The 21,711-nt window shown below is 43.1% G+C and overlaps 2 protein-coding genes across 2 annotated transcripts; both read left to right on the top strand.

The window, feature by feature from the left end:
* The first annotated feature begins 446 nt into the window (after window positions 1-446).
* LOC124479076 (galectin-3-binding protein A-like) lies at window positions 447-4,399 on the top strand. The gene is made up of 6 exons (XM_047037577.1): window positions 447-703; window positions 1,055-1,172; window positions 1,310-1,513; window positions 1,868-1,999; window positions 2,677-2,962; window positions 3,101-4,399. Exons 2-6 carry the CDS (start codon window positions 1,082-1,084, stop codon window positions 4,137-4,139), a joined length of 1,752 nt encoding a protein of 583 aa, XP_046893533.1. The 5' UTR covers window positions 447-703; window positions 1,055-1,081; the 3' UTR covers window positions 4,140-4,399.
* A 5,924-nt stretch (window positions 4,400-10,323) lies between these two features.
* Window positions 10,324-14,503, top strand: LOC124479853 (piggyBac transposable element-derived protein 4-like). Its single transcript, XM_047038784.1, has 2 exons — window positions 10,324-10,658; window positions 11,880-14,503. The coding sequence occupies exons 1-2, from the start codon at window positions 10,465-10,467 to the stop codon at window positions 13,690-13,692; spliced, it is 2,007 nt and encodes a 668-aa protein (XP_046894740.1). The 5' UTR covers window positions 10,324-10,464; the 3' UTR covers window positions 13,693-14,503.
* Window positions 14,504-21,711: the final 7,208 nt, after the last annotated feature.

Below are 21,711 nucleotides of genomic sequence, written 5' to 3' on the forward strand. Positions count from 1 at the left end.
GAGGCCACCTAAGGAAGGGAGGTCTTACTTCATCCCCCTGGCCATCTGTCCATCTCCCTCAATAGTACTGCAGACTCTGGAATGAATGTACAAATGATGATGGATTAATTTGAGACTGTGATTGAAGAAAACTACAACATGAACATACTGTGTGTTCACATGAAGCTGGGATGTTTTTTTTGTTGGTATAATGGTATTAGTTTTCTCTCTTTTTATTGCATCAAATATATACTCCAGCAAGTTTCTGTACGTTCTGTGAAATAGTGAAGGCAAAACTTAAATGAAAAGAATCATGTTTGAAATAGTTCTCACAATAACAAAAAATCTCTGGTTGTTTTTTGAGTAAAAATATTTACCTCTCCTCTGTGAGATTTTCATTTGTTGGGATTGGATCCTAGTTATCGCACCATAAACATTGCCCTCCCACTTCAAACAACAAGTTGGAGCTTGATTGTGCAACTGGCCCTCATTGTGCGATTTTGTGAGAAAACAAAACTGAATTGATACTGAACGGCCATCAACCATTGTACTTGTAAACCTATTGTGGTTTTGCCTCAGTTTGTGAAGAGAGACTAGCCTGGATGCCAGCCTATTCCCGCCCACCAAAAAAAATTGGTCTGGAAGTTGGTTCATATTCTGACTAGAATTAGACAACGTCAGACTAAAGAGAGACGACTGCTACCGTACAAACAGCTATCAAGAGGTAAGATATTTTAATAATATCTAAATTAAATGATCTTCTATTATGTGGGGTGTTTTAAAAGGTCTTACAAGTAGAAAGTATTTTATATGACTGTGCACATCATTTAGCAAAATATTGTCTAACTGAATGTATGCATTATGGCAAAAAAGAATGTATTGTGTGACTCATCAATCTATCTCTGATGGGTTGTGTGTATGTGTCATTATTTTCTAGTGTTTAAGGAAGTTAAAAAATATTTAAATAATTTAGAATTAATAATCGAACACTTTACTAAATGTCCTTCACAGTTAAAGGGAAGTGAAAACAGTAATACCTTTCCCTAATAAATTCCCTTTTCCTCGATTGTGTCAGCGACCCACATAACATACAGTGACAGACATGCCGACTTGTGCAATCACATTCCTTTGGTTGCTGTTGCTGCTTCATGTCTCTGGACTAGACTCTGTCTCACCAAGAGGACGCCTATTCAGTAAGTCAGCCTATGGCGCACATCCTTATTATATGAATGTTACTCTATAAATGAATCATGGCTATTTTCCAATAGAATGCAAATAGATATAATTGATTAGTTTGCTCCCCCCCCCTCCCTCCCTCCCCTCTGTTCAGTGAGGGATGGCCCTCCCCTGGAGGGCGACGTGAGGCTGGTGAGGGGGCGAGCGCTCTCGGAGGGCCGAGTGGAGATTTACCACAGCGGCAAATGGGGAACGGTGTGTGACGATGGCTGGGACATGGCAGAGGCCCAGGTGGTGTGTCGGCAACTGCAATTTCCTGCTGCTAAAGCTGCAGTCTCTGGAGGAATGTACGGAGAGGGTTAGTATCTCCCCTACTTTACTTACACTGTTCGGACAACCGTGGGGCAGTAGAGAGACGTTTTGGCTTCTATGGCATAGTGGTAGGTAGGTATTTATTCATCCCGTTACAGCAGATAAGTTAGTTACTAAGTACTAGTAATAAAACGGGTTACCAATACAAAGATACACAGAGCTGAGCAAGGACATGGTTAATTCATGGGGTAGTACACATGTATAAAACTATTTAACGCAGGTAACCAAAAGAAATGCAGGTGATACCATACAGTAACTGATGCAGTATCGGATCCAATTTATTCTATGTGAAAGTCATTAATTGTCTTTCCTTACGTTATTGTATTGTTCTATGTGAAAGGTTCTGGATCCATTTGGCTGGATGATGTGGACTGCAAAGGAACAGAAAAATCCTTATCCAGTTGTACCTTCAAAGATTGGGCGTTAACAGACTGCTCCCACAAGGAAGATGCTGGGGTCATTTGTGAGACCGGTACGCTTCACCATGCATCTGAAACATCACGTTGCTGTGAGAGAGCTTATCAACATCCTAACTCCACCAAGTCCCGTAAAGTTATGAAAACAACCAACACAGCAAAGCAGTGTTTAACATCTTTAGTAAGCTCATTGAACTTCAGTGATACACATTCCTCTATTGATTTCTTGGCTATAATAGTCAGTTGATTGTGAACCAAGAGCGCCACATACCACAAAAATAAACCAAGAGCGCCCCCTTATGGACAGAATCAAACACCATAAAATTACAATCAGAATCAGAAAGGGATTTATTCGCCATGTAAGTTTGCACAGACAAGGAATTTGCTTTGGCAGGAAGGTGCATACAATAAACATTTAGGAATCTTAAATTTAAATATGTGGTCTAACTATACTAAGGATACATAACTAGCAATACTAAGTGGAATAAAATTAAAATTAAACATACAATAAAATTAAATAAAAGTTGCTATAAAATTAAATAAAAGTTGCCAATTTACAATATAAAATACAATATAAAATACAAATATTACAGGAATTGAATGTAGTGCAACATAAGAAACATCACATGCATAATGAGCCAGAAACATTTTGACAAACGTCTTGGATTATGATGCCTTATATCTCTGTCCTCCTGTGCGTACTTCATCTCCTGTTCTCCTGCTGGTGTACCAGGCAGCAATATGAGCAGCACCGTCCATCTGCTGGACCATCGCCATGGCCTGTCTGAGGAGCTGGGCCAGCTGTTTGATTCTGGGGAGGGGTGTGACGTGGACATCCTGGTCCAGAGTACTACTGGGAACACACTGGATAATGGCTCCTTCGAGATGGAGAAGAGGCACATCTGCATGCACAGGCTGGTCCTCTTCCTCTTCCCACAGTTCAATGTGACCCTTCAAGCCCAAAAATTCACCATTGAAGTAAGCCACACGTGTCAGACATATGTCACTAGCTTCATCAGGTACAGTAGTCCCCACCGAACATTTCTTTTTCCTATGGTGGATTTCCATCATATATTGCTGATGAGACGTGCATGTTGTTATTGGGCTTCGTATGTCTCATTTTGTAGTTGTCGTTCTTCATCTCTCCGTCTCATCAGGTACCTTTACACTCGTCAGACCAACGTGACTGTCTCCTCGGCCCACTGCCTCCATCAGCTGGCCTCCGAGTTTGGGGTGACGCAGCTGATGGAGGATACCGGCAGGCTCTTCACTGTGCTGCTCCCTGAGGACAGAACCTTCCACACTCAGGTGGCCCTCTACCAGTACTCTGTGGAGACTGGAGATCTCGTGCTCCAGGAGAACTGTCTTCAGTACCTGTCCTGGAACTTTGAGGATCTGACCAGCTCCCCTGCCTGGATGGATCTTTCCATAAACGCGCTGCAGACCCTTCTGTCTCGCTCGGACCTGGTGGTGCCAGATGAGGCTTTCCTCCTGCAGGCCCTGGAGAGCTGGATCTCAGGAAGGGAAAACTCAGTCGATCTGGAGAACCAGAAAGCCCTGCTGGGTCAAATCCGCTTTCCTATGATCCCTGCTGAGAAGCTCTACGATTTGCAGCTCACCTCTCAGCTGTACAAGAGGCACGAGAAGCTGTACAGCGACGGTGTGCTGAAGGGGTTTGAGCTTAACGTCTTGCTCGTTGGCAAGCTGAAGAAGCGTGCGGACTTCAAGGGGGAGGAATTTGACTACCAACCCAGGATCTACACAGCTGAACCATGGAGCGTCAGTATCAACAATACCAAAAATGACGCGCCATACAGGAGACCTGTATATCATCCATATTATCATGAAGAATTGTACTCTCCGAACACAGCTAAATTCAGCACTCCTGTCCACAGTAGCCTTGTCTTTCAGGACAACAAGATCACCTGGACTGCAGAGGTCTACCTGAATCGTCAACAATGTCCAAGTTGTGAGACCCTTCCCGCAGCGAAACTGTGCACCCAAAATACCATCAACCAAAGCACCATTCGCTACATTAACAGGCTGTTGATACTGTGTAAGGAAAAGTATGTGTCTCATGTCCAAGACTTCAAGGACAACCTGGCCTTGGTGCCCAGTAGCAGCCAGTCATTGGCCTACCCCTGCCCTGATGACCAGTATGCCTATCGCTTTGTGGTGAGACCTGAGTACTTCTAATCAGAAAGCACTCAGCCCTCTGGGTTCTCAGTTTGCCATCAATCAAACGATTGAAATCTGTCACTAATCACCCATTTATTGATTGTATTGGGACAGTGGTTCTTTTAGTAGTAGAAAATTAGTATTTTAGCATACAGTATGGGATTTACATTTTTACATGCTATTACACTTTGATTTGTTGCAGGAAATAAATCGAAATGTGTATTTTGTTTCATCAGCATTTACATGAAATTAATCTGAATAAAGGCATTTAAACTAGACTGAGATGTGGATCGTATTTTTGCTACTAAGGCTGGGTTGCACCAACAAGGATTAAATTAATCCTGGTTTAGAGTTAATCTAGGGTTAGTAAATCTATGTTTAAACTGGTTTATAATTAATCAGAGATGTGTTGCACATCTTAATTTTAACCCTGGATTAGCTAAACTAGTTTAAACAAGGGTTAAAACAGGATTAGTTTATGTTCAATGTCCGCCATGATGGATTGCGACGAAATGTAAACAAATTCACAACATATGTTTAACATATACGGAACTAAATAGCCCTAAATGAATTGAATGCATGCGCTCTTTTTCCTAAACTAGCTGCTTTTTGAATAAATGCTGTTACTGATAGCTACCGTTAGTTACCGTTTATACCTACCACTACGGCTATAAAATAGCTCATCAATTGACGTTAGCTTCAATTAACTTCAGGGTTGCAACCCTGTCACTTTAGCCAGCTAACGTTAGCTAACTATTACATTATGGCACGGCAAAGAGGTTCAAACTTTTCAACATTTGAAAAGATGTTGGTGACCGAGTTAATGGAGGAATTTGGGGTAACAATAGAAGATAAAAGGACTGACAACAGTACATTAGAGAAGAAGGAGAGGAGCTGGGTCCAGTTAGCTGACCGCTTTAATGGTTCTACCGGAATCAGACGAGGGACAGGGCACAACTGAAAGCCTGTTGGAAAAATTGGAAAAAAAAAGCAAAAGCAAAAGCAAAAAAAGATGCGGCGGAAGAGAGGCGTAGCCAATTTCAAACCGGCGGAGGACCACCAATTAATGCTACGGATGCGCTGTCAAAAAAGATAATTGATATGATCCCGCAGCAGATTTCACCCCTCCCCAACCCCTACGACGATGACGGCGCATTGGATGACAGGTCAACCAAAGAAGCTGCAAGTAAGTAACTACGAACTCCAACGCCGTTGGTTGCAGCAATAACGTGACAAAAATGACGAAAGGCTATTATTTTGCCTACAAAGCATTTGTTAGAGCCTATGTATTACTGTACATACCCCTTAGATGTTTATTTAAAAAAAAGAATCGCACATCATACTACACAAATAACAGTTCCATGTTCTCTTTAGTAGCCTATGGTGATTTATTAAATTAGTTATTTCCTATGTTATTGGACCTCAAGAGACCTCAAGTGCATTGTGCATTTACAGTTGTAGGTAGCCTCCTAATGTGTTTCTATGTTTTTTTGTTTTGTCTAGTTGACACTATCATCGTACTGGAGCAAGTGGAGCCTCATCGAAACATGGAAGCAGCAGCATCACCTGTGAAACCCCCTGCTAAGCACCCTAAGCTTAGCTCTCACCAGGAGCTTCTCACATTAGAGAAGGAGAGATGCATGCTCGATATAGAAAATGCAAAAATTAAAAAAGATGTCCTGTTGCTACAGAAAGAGGTCCTAACTCTTCAGAAGCAGAGGCTACTGGATCTAAGCCAGTCACGAGAATTAGAAAGTTTTTTGAATGAATTCTGAAACAGAAATTGTGTAATGTATTTGTATTTATTGGAGTAAAATGTTTCTTTCAATCAAATTGGCAGTCCTCTTGTCTCGCTGTTCTTATTAGTTCCTCCCTGTATGGATGAGAAAGCAAGAAGCATATTAGTTAATAAGTATGGGTTAAGGCAATCTATTGTATAAGTGCACATATCAATCAAAATATAACAATATACTGCCAATACTGACCTTAATAATGCTGCAAAGTGGTTTTCAATCAGTGTTCTCCTGACAGCATTTCCATTTGCATTTGCAGCATTCTGCACTTGAGCATCTTCCAGATCATCCTCAAGTGGGTGCTCATCCTCCTCGGGGAGCTCATCTCCTACTCTCTTCCCAAAGTTGTACAAAACAACTACTGCAACAATGATGGTCAGGGTAGTGTCCAGTTTTGTGCGGAGTCCCTCCTGTATACATGGAAATCTCCGCTTCCACACCCCAAACACCCTCTCTATTACCCCTCTTGTTTGAATATGCGAGTAGTTGTAGTTTTTTTCTGCCTGGGTCTCAGAGTTCAAAAGTGGAGTCATCAGGGATGGGCGACATGCATAGCCATTGTCCCCCACCAGGTGTCCACAGATCTCCCCTCTCTCCAGCAGTGCACAAAGTTGACTGTTGTCAGATTCGGCTGTCATGTGTGGATCCTGGCCATCTTGCAACAATGTGTGTGATCTGGGCCTGGTCATCACAAACAACTTGGACATTAATTGAGCAGTAGCCCTTTCGATTCCGAAACAGCTCCCCATTCTCACCACCTGGGTTGGTAATGGGAATGTGGGTGCAGTCGATAGCCCCAATTACTCCTGGAAAACCTGCTCTCCCTTAGAATCCAGCTGTTGTCTCTCTCCTTGGTACAAAGTTAATGTACTGAGCCTTTAAACTTGCAATTGCCTTGGACACTCTGCAAGTCCGAAAAGATCTCCATCAACCATCTGAAAACACCCTGTAGCATAAAATCGCAAAGCTACTAGGAGCTGGAGAAGCGGTGGCACAGCAAAATTCCTCTCACTTCCATGCTTGATTGCTGGTCCAACCTTCCCATTTAGGTATATGACAGACTCTTTTGTAAATCTATACCGCTGTGAAAACTCGCTGTTGTCATTGAATTCAATTGGGTTTAACAAATCTCTAATTTTCCTGTGAGGAACTCTTTCCTCTAACCCCATCCAGCGAAGATATGCAGCCATGTTGTCAATAAAACTGAGATAAACCTCCTCCAGGGGTGGTTTAAATATAACTGCTAATCCAGGTTTAGACTAGGTTTAAAATGACTGGTGCAACAGATTTAAATTTAATCTAGATTTAAATGGAAATTAAACAGAGATTGTCAAAGGGTTAGATTTACCCAGGATTAATTGTTAACTAAGGTTAAACTAGGTTTAAAGTTTGGTGCAACTGGATAAAAATACAAACCTGGTTTAAACTCAGTTTAAGAGTTAATCCTTGTTGGTGCAACCCAGCCTAAGTTTATTTTCCCTCATCATGTGACCTCTTTTTCAACGCTCACAGAAGCCACTAGAGGGAGTCCCTAAAGAATCTTAGCACCACATAAAAATTAAATAGACAATGTCAGAATCAGAATCAGAAAGGGATTTATTCGCCATGTAAGTTTGCACAGACAAGGAATTTGCTTTTGCAGGAAGGTGCATACAATAAACATATAGGAATCTTAAATTTAGATATATGGTCTAACTATACTAAGGATACAAAAACTAGCAATACTAAGTGGAATACAATTTAAAATAAAATTTACAATAAAGCAGAATATCAGTTGCCATAAAATAAAATATAAGTTGCCAATTTACAGTATAAAATACAATATAAAATACAAATATTACACGAATTGTGAGTAGTGCAAATGCAATTGTTTTAAGACATGAAGTCATTAAAGTCAGTGTGAACTCTTGGCCTTGTTGAGGAGGCCAACAGCGGAAGGGAAGAAACTGTTTGTGTGGCGTGAGGTTTTGGTCCTGATGGACTGCAGCCTTCTGCCGGAGGGGAGTGACTGAAACAGGGAGTGTCCAGGGTGGGAGGAGTCGGCCACAATCTTCTTCGCTCGCCTCAGGGTCCTCGAGGTGTGCAGGTCCTCGAGGGAAGGCATATTGCAGCCAATCACTTTCTCCGCAGAGCGGATGATAAGTTGCAGCCTGCTCTTGTCCTTGGCAGTGGCAGCAGCGTACCAGATGGTGATGGAGGAGGTGAGGATGGACTCAATGATGGCTGTGTAGAAGTGCACCATCATCGACTTTGGCAAGTTGAATTTCTTCAGCTGCCGCAGGAAGTACATCCTCTGTTGTGCTTTTTTGGTGAGGGAGCTGATGTTCAGTTCCCACTTGAGGTCCTGGGAGAGGATAGTGCCCAGGAAGCGGAAAGACTCCAGAGTGTTGACTGGGGAGTCACACAGGGTGATGGGGGTGAGTGGGGCTGTGTTCTTCCTGAAGTCCACAACCATCTCTACTGTCTTGAGAGCATTGAGCTCTAGGTTGTTCTGGCTGCACCAGGTCACCAGGTTGTCCGCTTCCCACCTTTAATGAGACTCGTCTCCACCAGAAATGAGCCCAATGAGGGTGGTGTCGTCCGCAAACTTCAGGAGTTTGACGGACGGATGACTGGAGGTGCAGCTGTTGGTTTATAGGGAGAAGAGCAGCGGAGAAAGGACGCAGTCCTGGGGAGATCCAGTGCTGATGGACCGGGAATCAGAGACTTGTGTTCCCAGCTTAACGCACTGCTTCCTGTCAGACAGGAAGTCTGTGATCCACCTGCAGGTGGAATCAGGCACGTTCAGCTGGGAGAGCTTGTCCTGAAGCAGGGTGGGGATGATGGTATTAAAGGCAGAGCTGAAGTCCACAAACAGGATCCTGGCGTAGGATGCTGGGGAGTCCAGGTGCTGTAGGGTGAAGTGGAGGGCCATGTTAACTGCATCATCCATAGACCTGTTGGCTCTGTAGGCAAACTGCAGGGGGTCCAGTAGAGGGTCTGTGATGGATTTTAGGTATGCCAGCACCAGGCGCTCGAAAGACTTCATTACCACAGAGGTCAGGGCGACGGGTCTGTAGTCATTATGTCAAGTTGGCCTGGGCTTTTTGGGCACAGGGATGATGGTGGAGGACTTGAGACAGGCTGGCACATGGCATGTCTCCAGGGAGGTGTTGAAGATGTAGGTAAACACCGGAGACAGCTGGTCAGCGCAGTGCTTGAGCGTGGCAGGAGAGACAGAGTCCGACCCAGCTGCTTTGCGGGGGTTCTGTCTCTTGAACAGTTTGTTCACTTCTCTCTCCTGAATGGAGAGGGTCGTCACTGTAGATGGGGGAAGGGGGGGGGGGGCTCACGGGTGGAAAGGGGTTGTTCAGGACTGTCCAATTGTCTTTCAAATCTACAGTAGAACTCATTCAGGTCGTTGGCCAGGCGGGAGTCGTTAGTGGAGTGGGGGGCTCTGGGCTTGAAGTTGGTGATCTGCCTGAGGCCTCTCCAGACAGAAGCAGAGTCGTTAGTAGAGAATTGGTGTTCCAGTCTCTGCGAGTACAGTCGTTTAGCCTCTCTCACCGCCTTGCTAAACCTCTTCTTCGACTCCTTGAATCTGTCCTTGTCCCCACTCCTAAACGCTGCATCTTTGTCCAGCCTCAGCCTTCTGAGTTTAGCTGTAAACCAGGGTTTGTCGTTGTTGTAGCTCACCCTGGTGCGTGTTGGTATACAGCAGTCCTCACAGAAGCTGATGTATGATGTCACAGCCTCCGTGAGCTCATCCAGACTATTGGTAGCAGTCATGAACATGTCCCAGTCAGTACAGTCCAAGCACGCCTGCAGTTCCTCCATAGCCTCACTGGTCCACTGTTTACATGTCCTCACAGCAGGCTTACAGCGCTTAAGCTTCTGCCTGTATGCAGGAATCAGGTGGACCATGGTGTGGTCTGAGTGACCCAGTGCTGCTCGGGGAACCGCATGGTATGCTTTAGTGATAGTAGAGTAGTAACTAAGTGAACAAATGACTAGGCCATGCTCTCTCCCCCTGAATTATCTGACGCCTTCTGATACAAATAAATGATTATTACAAGGATACCATTTAAAAAAATCTTTTAAAATGGTATCTGCTGGTTTACATGCAGATACTTGAAATGAAGGAAAGACTCGAAAAAAGATTTGTTCCTTTTAATGAACGAGATTCAAAGAACCGAGTCCGTAGAAGGATCCGAACTTCCCATCACTAATTCAGGCTGCACATTTGGGACGTTAGGTACGTTCAACTTCATGCAGCGCCGGCGTCGGCGACAGCCGCCTGCAGCCCGGCTGACTGAAGCAACCAATGGCATTCTCAGCTTCAAGTCAGCTGGCTGCAACAGAATGATATCGAATGCACCGACAACGTCAACACATCGACAACGTCATTTCCTGATCCCCGACGTGAGGAGGAGGAGCCAACTGAGGAAAGACATAAAAACAACTGCGGGATAGATAGAGTAGACAGACCGAGAGGAGAGACATATTATTGCTAGTTTTTGGAAGATTTTGAGTAGTTTAGTAGTGCATTTTGGTTTTTTTGTGGGGGGAAAATGCTTCACGTTCATCAATCTGCCTTGTTTTTTCGACTGAACGACGAGGACACTTGGTGCAGTTCATCGTCGGAATCAAATATAAGTAGCGATGATGAGATTGACGACCCGACTTTTCAGGACACTTTGTGTAGTTCATCGTCGGAATCAGATGATGAGATTGAGGACCCGACTTCATTTGTTGACAACGAGAGGTGAGAAACTTTTTGTGAATATTTCTGTCTTTGATTTAGCTTATTATATTATATACATATATAAATTACAGATAATGTGTGTGTGCAGGCCCGGAGTGGGGCCACTTTTCAAACAGGGCCGAATGCAGCCTGCCTTGACTGGGGGCGCAGGGCACTTTTCTGGGGGTATTATGATTACAGAAAGGGATTGTATTTTTTACGTATTTGTTTTACGTATTTTTACGATACCAATTTTGAGACTGCTTAACGATCGGAGTGTTAATCTGGCACGGAGCCAGACGTTGTAAACATTCGGGGTTTAGCCCAAACCTAGGACGCATGGGTTAAACACGGCTAGATTTTTCTTCCAAGATGGCGCCCCCATGAATTTCTGTGGAAAAGTGAGGCAAGCGAGAGCGCGAAATGACTCGTCCGGTCTTGCGCAGAAGCTTGTTCCTAGCTCCGAAACTCTTTTTTTTTAAATTGTTATTAGCAATTTCAACAAAGTCAAATGCTTTGGAGTTTACAAGATACATAAAGTAAAAAAAACATAATTTACATTCAGCGTAAACATGTATCAATACAAAATAACATAACAAAGAATTAACGCTAGGGGATATAAACCTTTACATTAATATATTTAAACTACTACAGATCGTTACTGTTTTAATGGCCTTTTGTTTAAGATAATTTTTGATTGAAAATATATTAGGCTTTATAGGCTAAGCATTCTGTAGCAAATATGAACAATAAACCCACTTTCTTTTATTAAAACTACTTCAGCATAATAATGCACCTAAAATACGAACCTGAGAAAGGGCAGCAATCGCTATCAAATCAACAGACATGTGCAATTTAGCTAGCAGTAGCAGGGGAAGAATACAAACAACGACAATCACCAGTTAACTTGATTTAAATTTGCAAGAACTAGAGACTTATACAATAATGGGCTTAAGAACTGACAACACAAGTTATACGACTTACAATTCTCAAGGATGCAGAACGTGTGTAGCCTACTTTAAAAGAAAATAGACTAAAGTGACAAACGTAAACGACACAAATCCTCGACCCGCCCAAAAGTGAAGCAACCTACCGTGGATTCTCCCGATTACCTACCCCGGCCCTGTGTGTGTGAGCAGTCATTTCTTTGCCAATGACTACTTAACTGTAATTGTTGTGCATATGCCAATGAACATCTTGAACTTTGAATAATCTTGAATCTCTGTGTTGTGTGTTGTACAGAGATGATGAGCAGCCATCGCCATCTACAACCCCGACAAAGAGCAGACAGAGGCCTACACGGAGGGGGTGTGGAAGGAGTCCAATCAGGTCAAGATCTCCAGTCCAGTCAGGACAGCCACACCTCAGATGTGATCCTTGGAAAACAGAGAGAGATCCTGATACTGCCCCACAACCCAGTAGGTTCACGCCCCGCAGAACACCAGGACCCCAAGTGAACATGCATTCAGTGCACTCACCAATGGACCTTTTCAAGCTGTACTTCACCACAGCTACCATGAGGACACTCTGCAAAAACACCAACAAACGCGCAGCAAAAAATATGGCATTGGGGTTTAAGTACCAATGGACTGATGTTGGAGTTGAGGAACTGTACCAATTTCTTGGTCTCCTATTGTACACATCATTGGTGTCGCTGTCAAGTATCCAGGACTACTGGAAACGAAACCACCTCATGTCTGTGCCGTTTCCACAAACCGTCATGACAAGAGACAGATTCCGGTCATTAATGTGGAACATCCACCTCAGTGATCCAGACGAGGATGAAATAAATGATCAGAAGAAGGGAACACCAGAGTATGACAAGTTGTTCAGAGTCAAACCTCTGATGGATGACATTCGGATCGCCTGCCAGGCTCATTACCACCCAAGGAAAGAAGTGGCAGTCGATGAGAGGATGGTGGCAACTCGAGCGAAAACTGGCATGACCCAATATTTGAAGGACAAACCCACAAAATGGGGGATCAAGCTGTTCGTGTTGGCAGAGTCAAGGAGTGGCTACACCCTCAACTTCAACGTGTACAAGGGCAAATCACACACAGCCAGCGTGCATGGGCTGGCGTATGATGCTGTCATGAACCTCATTCAGCCATCACATCTTGGGACAGGATACCATATTTACATGGACAACTTCTACACAAGCCCCAAACTGTTCCTTAGATTGGCTAGCATGAAGTTTGGAGCCTGTGGTACCTACAGGGACAAAATGACAGTGAAAGGGTGTCCTAGGGACAGAGCCAATGCCCTCAACCCTCAATCCAAGAGGGGCACCGTGAGATGGATCAGAGAGGATTCCCTGGTCTTTGTGAAGTGGATGGACACGCGGGAGGTGTCGATTTGCTCCACAATCCACCCAGCGTTTTCTGGTGACACTGTCAAGAGGAGAATAAAGGATGGAGATGGACTCTGGTCGGTAAAAGACATTCCCTGCCCTACCCCCATCATCGCCTACAACAAGAACATGGGAGGGGTTGACCTGTCAGACCAGCTTCTCCAGTATTATTCCACCCGCCGCAGGACTGCTCGCTGGTACCGTACCCTGTTCATGCACTTTGTGGACATGGCAACAACGAATGCCTACATCCTGCACTGTGAGATTAGCAACACAAAACAGGAAAAGTCTATGACACACAAGAACTTCCTGACAGAAATGGTGTCCCAGCTGTGTGGAGTGGATCAGACAGGAGTTCGCATCCGAAGGAGCACTGACCATGTTCCTGTTGCCATTATGGTGAATACAGATAAAGAAGACAAAGCCACACAAGGCCGCAAGTCCTGCCGACGTTGCAACGAAGTGGATCAGACAAGGAAGCTCACACCATGGAAATGCAAGGCTTGTGATGTAGCCCTCTGTCTCATTCTTGACAGAAACTGTTTTGAGGAGTGGCACAAAGACCAACCGTTGCAACCGTTGCAACCGTTGGAACCGTCGGAACTGTCGCAACCGTTGGAACCGTTGCGACCAAGTGGATCAGAAAAGGAACCTCACACCATGGAAATGCAAGACCCATTATGTAGCCCTCTGTCTCGTTCTTGACAGAAACAGTTTTGAGGAGTGGCAGAAAGAAAAAGAAAAAAACGCCCATTGTCGCACCTGCTTTTTGCTTTATGTAGATCGATTTTTACCTCAATTTTTTTCTTTTTGTGTTTTTTTTTCTATTTGGGAACCCCTCATACCCTGCGAATGCAAAGCCCGTAATGTAGCTCCCTGTATAATTGTGTACATAAACTGTTTTAAAGAGTGGGAAAGCTGAAAAGAACAAACGCCTATGTCTACACCTGCTTTTTTGTAAATTTCGTATTACACAATGATCATTTTTGGTGCGACGTTTATTTTTGAGGGCAGGGTTTTATTAACAGCAGGTGAAGCACGGACCATTTAATGCTCCAATAAAAGTTTAAGGTTATCGGATGTAAGCGATCTAAAGAAACTTTTATTCCCTTTTGTACAGCATGCATCCAATGAGGTTGTTGTTTTGTGTCAGTAATTTACTTTGGTGAATGTTATTTACAGGTGTGAAGGAATTATAACTATACTGCTAATCAATGCTGTTAAATCAATTACTACCTCAAGTATATAAAATGTGTAATGTTTAGTACTAAACCATATATAAGGTCAGATGGCTGAGCGGTTAGGGAGTCGGGCGATTGATCAGAAGGTTTCCGGTTTGATTCTTGGCTGTGTAAAATGACGTTGTGTCCTTAGGCAAGGCACTTCACCCTACTTGCCTCAGGGAGAATGTCCCTGTACTTACTGTAAGTTGGTCTGGATAAGAGCATCTGCTAAATTATCCATATCCAATTGTGATCAATTGATTTAATAAAGAACAGATGGGATTATGCAACAAGATGATTTCTGGGTCTGTGTAGTTCAAGTTCCAGTCTTTTATTTGTCAGGTACACAGAACAACACAAGGTTAGACTGGGCTCTGAAATTCTTAGGACAAGACAACGCAAGTACCTGGCGTAACAACATATAAGTACACGGAACATAATTTACATCTATGCTGAGCTTAAATAAGTGAAACTTCCTAAATATACAGCTGGCAATAAATAATCGACTATACTAACCCTAATACTAAAACTTCCTAAATCACAGATAACAATAAATAGTACACTATACTAACCCTAAATGCACAAAACCTGTTCCAACCCTATAACCTATTCTAACCTAAGTGGAGTACAGTACAATAATGCAAATTTGCAGATCAGTGACTAAGTCAATGACCATACAGGAGCCTGGTGGCGAGGTACAGTAGTGCAATGTTACTGATAGTGCAACCAGTAGCTGAAGTGACAGAGTATAAGTGACTAGTTTGCAGTAAATCAATGTCAAGTGAGGGTCATCAACTGCTGTTGCTTCGCCTTGTCTGTACCAAAGGCTTGAATTGAAGCTCATCATGATTTGTAATCGTACCAGATGTTACTTGGACCTCAGTTGGTGGTTCTGGCACACGCGTTCTTTTAGTGCCTTTCTGAAGCCAGGCTAACATAACTACTTACAAACGAAAGGTTTGAAAACAGCATTGAAAAATCTGTTTCTGGGTGATGCTGTCGAGATAACTTTCAAATCTAGCGCCCGTGGGTAAGTGAACTTCTGATAGGGTGGGCCGACTGCTTGCCTTTACGTGATTCGTCAAGATCTGAGGTAAGTCACGTAGTGCTAGTGCCCTCTAGGTACCAATCTCTGTGACACTGACACTTTCTGTCAGTGGTAGAGTAGGCCCACTCGCACCTCTACATTTTACTCTAAAGCGTACCGGTACGGAAGAAAATGTGCCGGTACTCTTAAAAGTGATATGTAGAGGTGCCGGTACTGCGTACCGGTGAGTACCGGCCCACTTCGATTACTGAATGTAATGTTAGCGAATGAGGGGTGAGAAGACCCACTCCCCCATGCTAATATTTAGTCTCCGCTGTTCGTCCAAAGCCAAATCTATTCTTGAGGTTCAAAAAAACGATTGGGCTTTGAATGTTTGTAGTCGATCGCGTTATCTTCTGTTCCGTAATTTGAAATTAACTTTTTAGCTCCGGCATCTGTTTGAACAGGACATGCGCAAATTCAGCGATTTTGATTATAAACATTTGTACAATGATTGGAATCATACAGAATTTACATTTATAGCACAGATCAGTAGAGAAATATTAATATATATATTTGTATCATTATTAGTTTTTTTGCTTCCCCTAACCGCATGTCCCTAATCGGCTACATTGTAGACCAATCAGATTGATTTGTGTGATGCGTTTTTTGCCCGCGAAATTGCAGAGCGAAATCATTAATAAATAAATACAATTTAAAAATTGCTCCGCTCAGCTTGCTACTACTTTCAAAAACAATGTTGGCAGCTCCTGTAAGTACATACATCAAGAGAGCGTTGTCAAGGAAGCGTAAATTTGTACATCGAGAAAGGGACGCTTTTGACGAGAAATCTGTAAATTTTGGTCAATGTACACAGGATGCGAGCCAGGGGCTAGTAGCTAGTACTGAACTGGAATGTCTCAGGGATGTAGACACGATTGTTGTAGATTTAGAAAGGGAATTGAAAGAAAGGGATCAATTAATGCAGGACTGTGAGGTTCTGCTTAAAGAGAAAGATAGGTTAGACAATGATAGAAAAGAAAGAAGTTTGAAGCTGTATGAGGCTTAAGTTAAGATCAGCAGATCAGCAGCTTGCAATGTAGGCTAGAAAAGTGTAGTCAGAGGTTCTCAGAGAACCATAGCTCCAGATCCCTGGTTAAGAAGAAGTTGAAGAGGAATGAAGATATGCTAGCACTGAAAGAGCAGGAGGCTGAGAGCCTTAGGCTTCAGAACAGTGTGTTGGAAGTGGCCAAGGAAGAGTTAGAAGAAAGGTTAGTCGGTCTGAGTCAGGGACTATCACAAATGAAAATTGAGAAAAGGAAGGAGACTGCGTTCTAATTATTTAAAAAGAAAGACCGATCAGGTAAGTGGTATAGCGTGTAGTTTAGAATAGCAGGTTCAGAGTTTGAATGAGCAAGTGCAGTTTTGAAAAGGGTAACATGCTGTTGCACAGGAGGAATTAGACAGGTTTATACAAGGGCATGTCCCCACTTTTGAGCATGGTAGGTATTCAGATGTTGTTAGGGAGGTGTACATGGATTTGATCACAACTATGGGGGTGAGTTCCACCAAAGCATCTGAATTTGTTAAAGTTGTGTTGCAGAAGCTTGGCAGGTCGAAGATAGGAAGGCTTCCTAGCCAGTCTTTTTGTAAATATATGGTGTTGGAAGTAAGACAGGTCTCGTTAAAGCATCTCCAGAGACCTCTTGTCAGAGAACAACTTGACCCTTTGCACAGATGCAACAATCAAGTTTGGACACAAAGACGACACTGCAGGCATCTATTTAAAGGATGGTACAAAACCTTCTGCATTTAGGTGTGACAGAACAGGCATCTGGTTCTGCCCAGTGCACCTTTGATACTGTGCGGGAGATGACTTATGATGTTGTTAGCAGTGGTGGTAAAGAAGTTAGTGATTTTTGTGAGAAATACATTTTCTTCAAAATAAGAACCTGATGAGAGACAGGGCTAACACAGAAGAGGTTCAATGAAATACTGGCTCAGTACAAAGCCAGTATCCTGCCTGACATAGTTGAGGACTTTAATCAGTGCAGTGAGGTAGAGAAAGCAAGACTGTGTGGTGAATGAGCTGTTCTGTGGTTTGCATCTCATTGATGGTCTGGGCCATCAAGGAAACACTGCCTTGTCTAGACATTATTAAGACATTGTTTTTGGCAGTGCAGAGATCGGAAGCACAAGGCACCTGTTTCCATAAGAGTTGTGGTGAAAGCGGAGCTGTACACCTTTTGAAAATAGTGAGCAAGCTCATTCAAGAGCGTGGTTGAAAAAAGAGTGGCAAGCCGGTTCAATTTCGAACTTTTTGAAACAGATTTCATTCCCAGTGCTCCTTTTAAGGGAAACAGGGCAAATGTCATCTTTTACAACTCAGCAGGTTTGTATTTTTTGAGTAGGGATATTTTGGATTGATCTTATGCCACTACAAGTGACATTAGGTTAGTAGAGGCTGTGTATGAGGACCTTCATGTTCCTCATCTCCTTGCAGGTTATCGGGCCTTGGGGCTTGTAGGGAAGTTAGTTGTTGATCCTGTGTGGGAGGCACTTTTTAGGAAGGAAAATGTGCTGGTCATGAATGGCAGGTATCAGGAACTTGTCAGAAAGCTTAGAGAGTGGCAGGTGGATGGAGCTTCACTTCTTACAGGGGAAGTGACTCTCTTTGAGGACATAGCTGTCCATGATAGTCCTGTTTTAAAGTGTTTGACTAGAAAAGACTGACACAGATTTTGATGGTTTGACAGTGCAGGCTGTTGAGATAGTTAGCCAGTTTGGTTAAGGTGTGTAGCAGCATGCTAGCGGACCACTTAGTGCATGGACGCTATGCAGACGTGTCTGAGGAAACTGGTTGACCAACTTGCCTCAGCACCTAAAACCAATGTCAAGTTGTGAGCGCGACTTTGGGTTTTGATTGGCTTCGAGAGAGAAAGCTAGGGGCAAAGACTGTAACACAATAGAGGGCCCGTCACTCTGGACGGGACATCCATCACATCCTTTGTGCCCTCATCCGAACTGTAATAGCAAGCATTGTAGAGGATGACGGGTAACAATACATGATTTTTTTGAATGCACAGTGACTCTGCGTTTTTGGGGTCCTTACTAGAGGTGTAACGATGCACTCGGCTCATGATTCGATACGTATCACAATACTGGGTTCATGATACAATATGTATCCAGATGTTAAACCCCCCCCCCATAATTCTAATTAAACAACTTCAAGAATGTGCAATATTTCAGGATTTTATTTTAACTTTTGGATGTTAAGTAACAATGTGTATTCATTTGTATCACTGAACAACAACTGATGTTGTACATTAAATTAGAAGACGGAACTTCTTAAAGCAGGTTTGTAGTTGCACCCACTGCAATACTTTGTCGTTGTGGTACCGTATTAAATGAGACAATGCGTTTGACTGAAATGGAAGATGCCCTGTACACATTAATCCGAATGATTAGATTTGAACTAATAACTCCTCACTGACGGTGGACAGTAACAAAGTATTGATTGGCTTAGTCTTTTGTATGAGTGTAAAAATGTGTTGCTGGGGTGTTTGAGTGTGTTGCTGGGGGGGACGGTGCTTAACTGCATATCATTTAGCTGGATATAATTGGTTTGTTTACTCTGATTAATACCCAATAAGATCATATCCCCTGTCACTCACTTGTGCCTCTCCAGCCTACCACATACTGAGGTGAAGTTCACTGTCACTGGTAAATTGTGTTCCCGCCGTTTTATGATAGACCAATAGTAAGCAGTTATTCGTCCCCTTAAAAAAATTGAAGGGGGTTTAAATATAAGTGCATCTGTCTCTAGACTTTACTTACCAACTATCGTTATGGAAAACAAACTCCAACTCCTTCCAAAGCCACACATATGGATAATCGGAAGCTCACTGATTTACTGGCTTGAACGCCACCTGACCGCCACACAGCCACGGGACACAGCCACCCTCGGCTAGATGTGCCAGATTCAGTGGATGGGGGAAAGGGGTATGAGACGGGAATAGCTCCTGCCTCTTCGCCAAAGAACACCGGGTCCAGGTCCCGACGTGATAATCATACATCTAGGCGGAAACAACCTGGCCTCACAAACGTCTTCTATTCTCATGAAACAAATGAGAAATGATCTTGGGTGGTTGATGCATACGTACCCCAGTACCAAGTTTGTATTCCCGGATATAATCCAGCACTGGGTCTATCAAAACCATATACCTGGTACCAGAGTTTACGGGATTGATAGGGCCCAACGACATGTGAATACCGGCATAGCAGCCTTTTTGGCAGATAGGGGAATGGGTGGAATAAAGAACAACAACATCCATCATAATATGGATTGTAATTTAGTGACGGCGTTCATTTACATTTCAGGGCAACAAAATGTTTCTCTGGAATGTCCTCTTGGTTCTGAGCAAGATCTTGAAAAGACATACTCCCGCCTAAAAGCAACAAAAGCTGTTTTAAGAGCCAAATAACCCCAAATAATAGCTAAATAACCCCAAAATAAACGCTCACTAATGCGTTTAGCGAAAGTCACGTTGAGCTGATCACTATCACTCATTCAAATCCAAATGTCCTTTATAACACTGTTCACACAGTAGCCTACTTATATTTGGGATTGGCTAAATTTGTTATTTAATCTGTGTGAAATATAATTGTCTCAGCATGTGTTGGAAGATAATGCAGATCAGTTCACAAAAATGTCCCTAGATAGCAGAGTTGAGGGGAATATATAAAAAGGCGCCTTTTTCCGAGTACGAACATATGTTTTTTTATAGAAACCTTGCAAAATGCAAGTATACTCAAAATGTAAATGTTATATGAAGCCCAATGTACCTCAAATTTAAAAACACAACCATGTCATCACACTTGTAGGACTGTAAAACTAAAACAAAGCCAGTATAACCTCAAGTCTGTCGTGGGCATTCCAAGCTAGGTAGCTACTGTCAGAATTCAGTAAATCACAGGCACTCCTCAGACATATCGATATCTCGATTATAAAAAAACACAAAAAAAAACAGCTGGGAAATGTTAGCCGTTTTAATAGTCCTGTAGAGGAGACCTTCATGAACAGAATGACATTGAGGCTGTAGCATTTAAGGTCTGAGTGTCTCCCTCCTGGGTCAGGGTGATCTGGACGCTTTGATTCACAGAGCCCTCTGGTATTTCGTTGTCTCCCATATCAATTGTTGTGTGCCTGATTATGGGACATCTTTGGGAAACAACATGGTCAGTCATTAGAGTGCCAGGGAGTGTGAGTTCATACTGACGTGTCTCCTCTGGTCTCCTGTGTCTATCATCCCTGCTTCTACGTGTTATGTCCCCGGCCTAATCCGGGCCGGGATTTCTGTTTTCTGGATTTCTGTGCCGGCTCCAGGTTTCATGCCATACTCCATTCCTCCTGTGTAATTGACACACCTGCAACCCATCCCCTCATCAGCACCACAGTATTTCAACCCCGGTTTTCCTGTCACTCATCGCCAGTTCAACGCTTCGTCCAGAAGGTAGTATCGGCTCCCAGTACATGGTACTATATCTAGTCCGTCCTAAAACCTTGTTTCCTCTCTGCCTGCTACAGACCACATCCTCCGGTTCATCAGCCTGCCTGCCACACCTGCCTGCCCCACCGGATCTCCTTCACTCTCCTTCACCTCAATTCAATAAACCAGTCAACTTGACCTTCAGTGGAGTCGTGCATTTGGGTCCACACCCCAGTAGCCAGTTGGTCCAACATAACACTACGGTTTTCTATCATCGTGGTCGCTACAGATTTGAACTTGGACCCTTCAGGGGATGTCTGCAAAACAGGCGTTGAAACCAGTGTGGGAAACATAGCAATTTTCTCGCTGTATCTGGTGACTTTCTAAACCTTCGTTGCACATTTTATTGTCAAAAGCAACTAGCGACAAATCTAGCGACTTTTTCCATTGCTGTTGACAATTATTTACAATATCGCTTAATGTTTATTTTTATATTTTTTCAGTGTTGGTCAAAAGCCTTGTCTAATACATCAGTGTGCCGGCTTGTTATATTGATAAAAAATATAGGTTATGACTTTTTATTTTATTTTTAAGTGTTATGTCTTCTTTAGAATCCTTTCTGAAAATGATTGTAGGGTTGTTTTGTAAAATGTCCCACTTTTAGGTCCATGTTTGAGAGATTTTTTTGAAACCTATCGTTTCACAGGAGCAGTTACAAAATGTGAGATTTGCATAGGAAAGAGGCGTCAATGGACTTTGAGGTTCATTGTATGTCTATTTTACACACCAAACTGTCATTTTTCAACTATGACAAGGTAAAATCGGTTTTGCAATCAATCGCCCCTTGAAATCGTTGACTCGAGAAGTGGCATGAACATTTCCACTCTGAGTGCCATCCGAACTGTGAAACACACCTTGCTGACCCAGAAGCAAACGGCATTGCAGATGTTTAATCTTGTAAGAGAGAGTGAGGAGAGAGGGAGAC

This window comes from Hypomesus transpacificus, chromosome 17 (assembly GCF_021917145.1).
Source record: "Hypomesus transpacificus isolate Combined female chromosome 17, fHypTra1, whole genome shotgun sequence".
NCBI lineage: Eukaryota > Metazoa > Chordata > Actinopteri > Osmeriformes > Osmeridae > Hypomesus > Hypomesus transpacificus.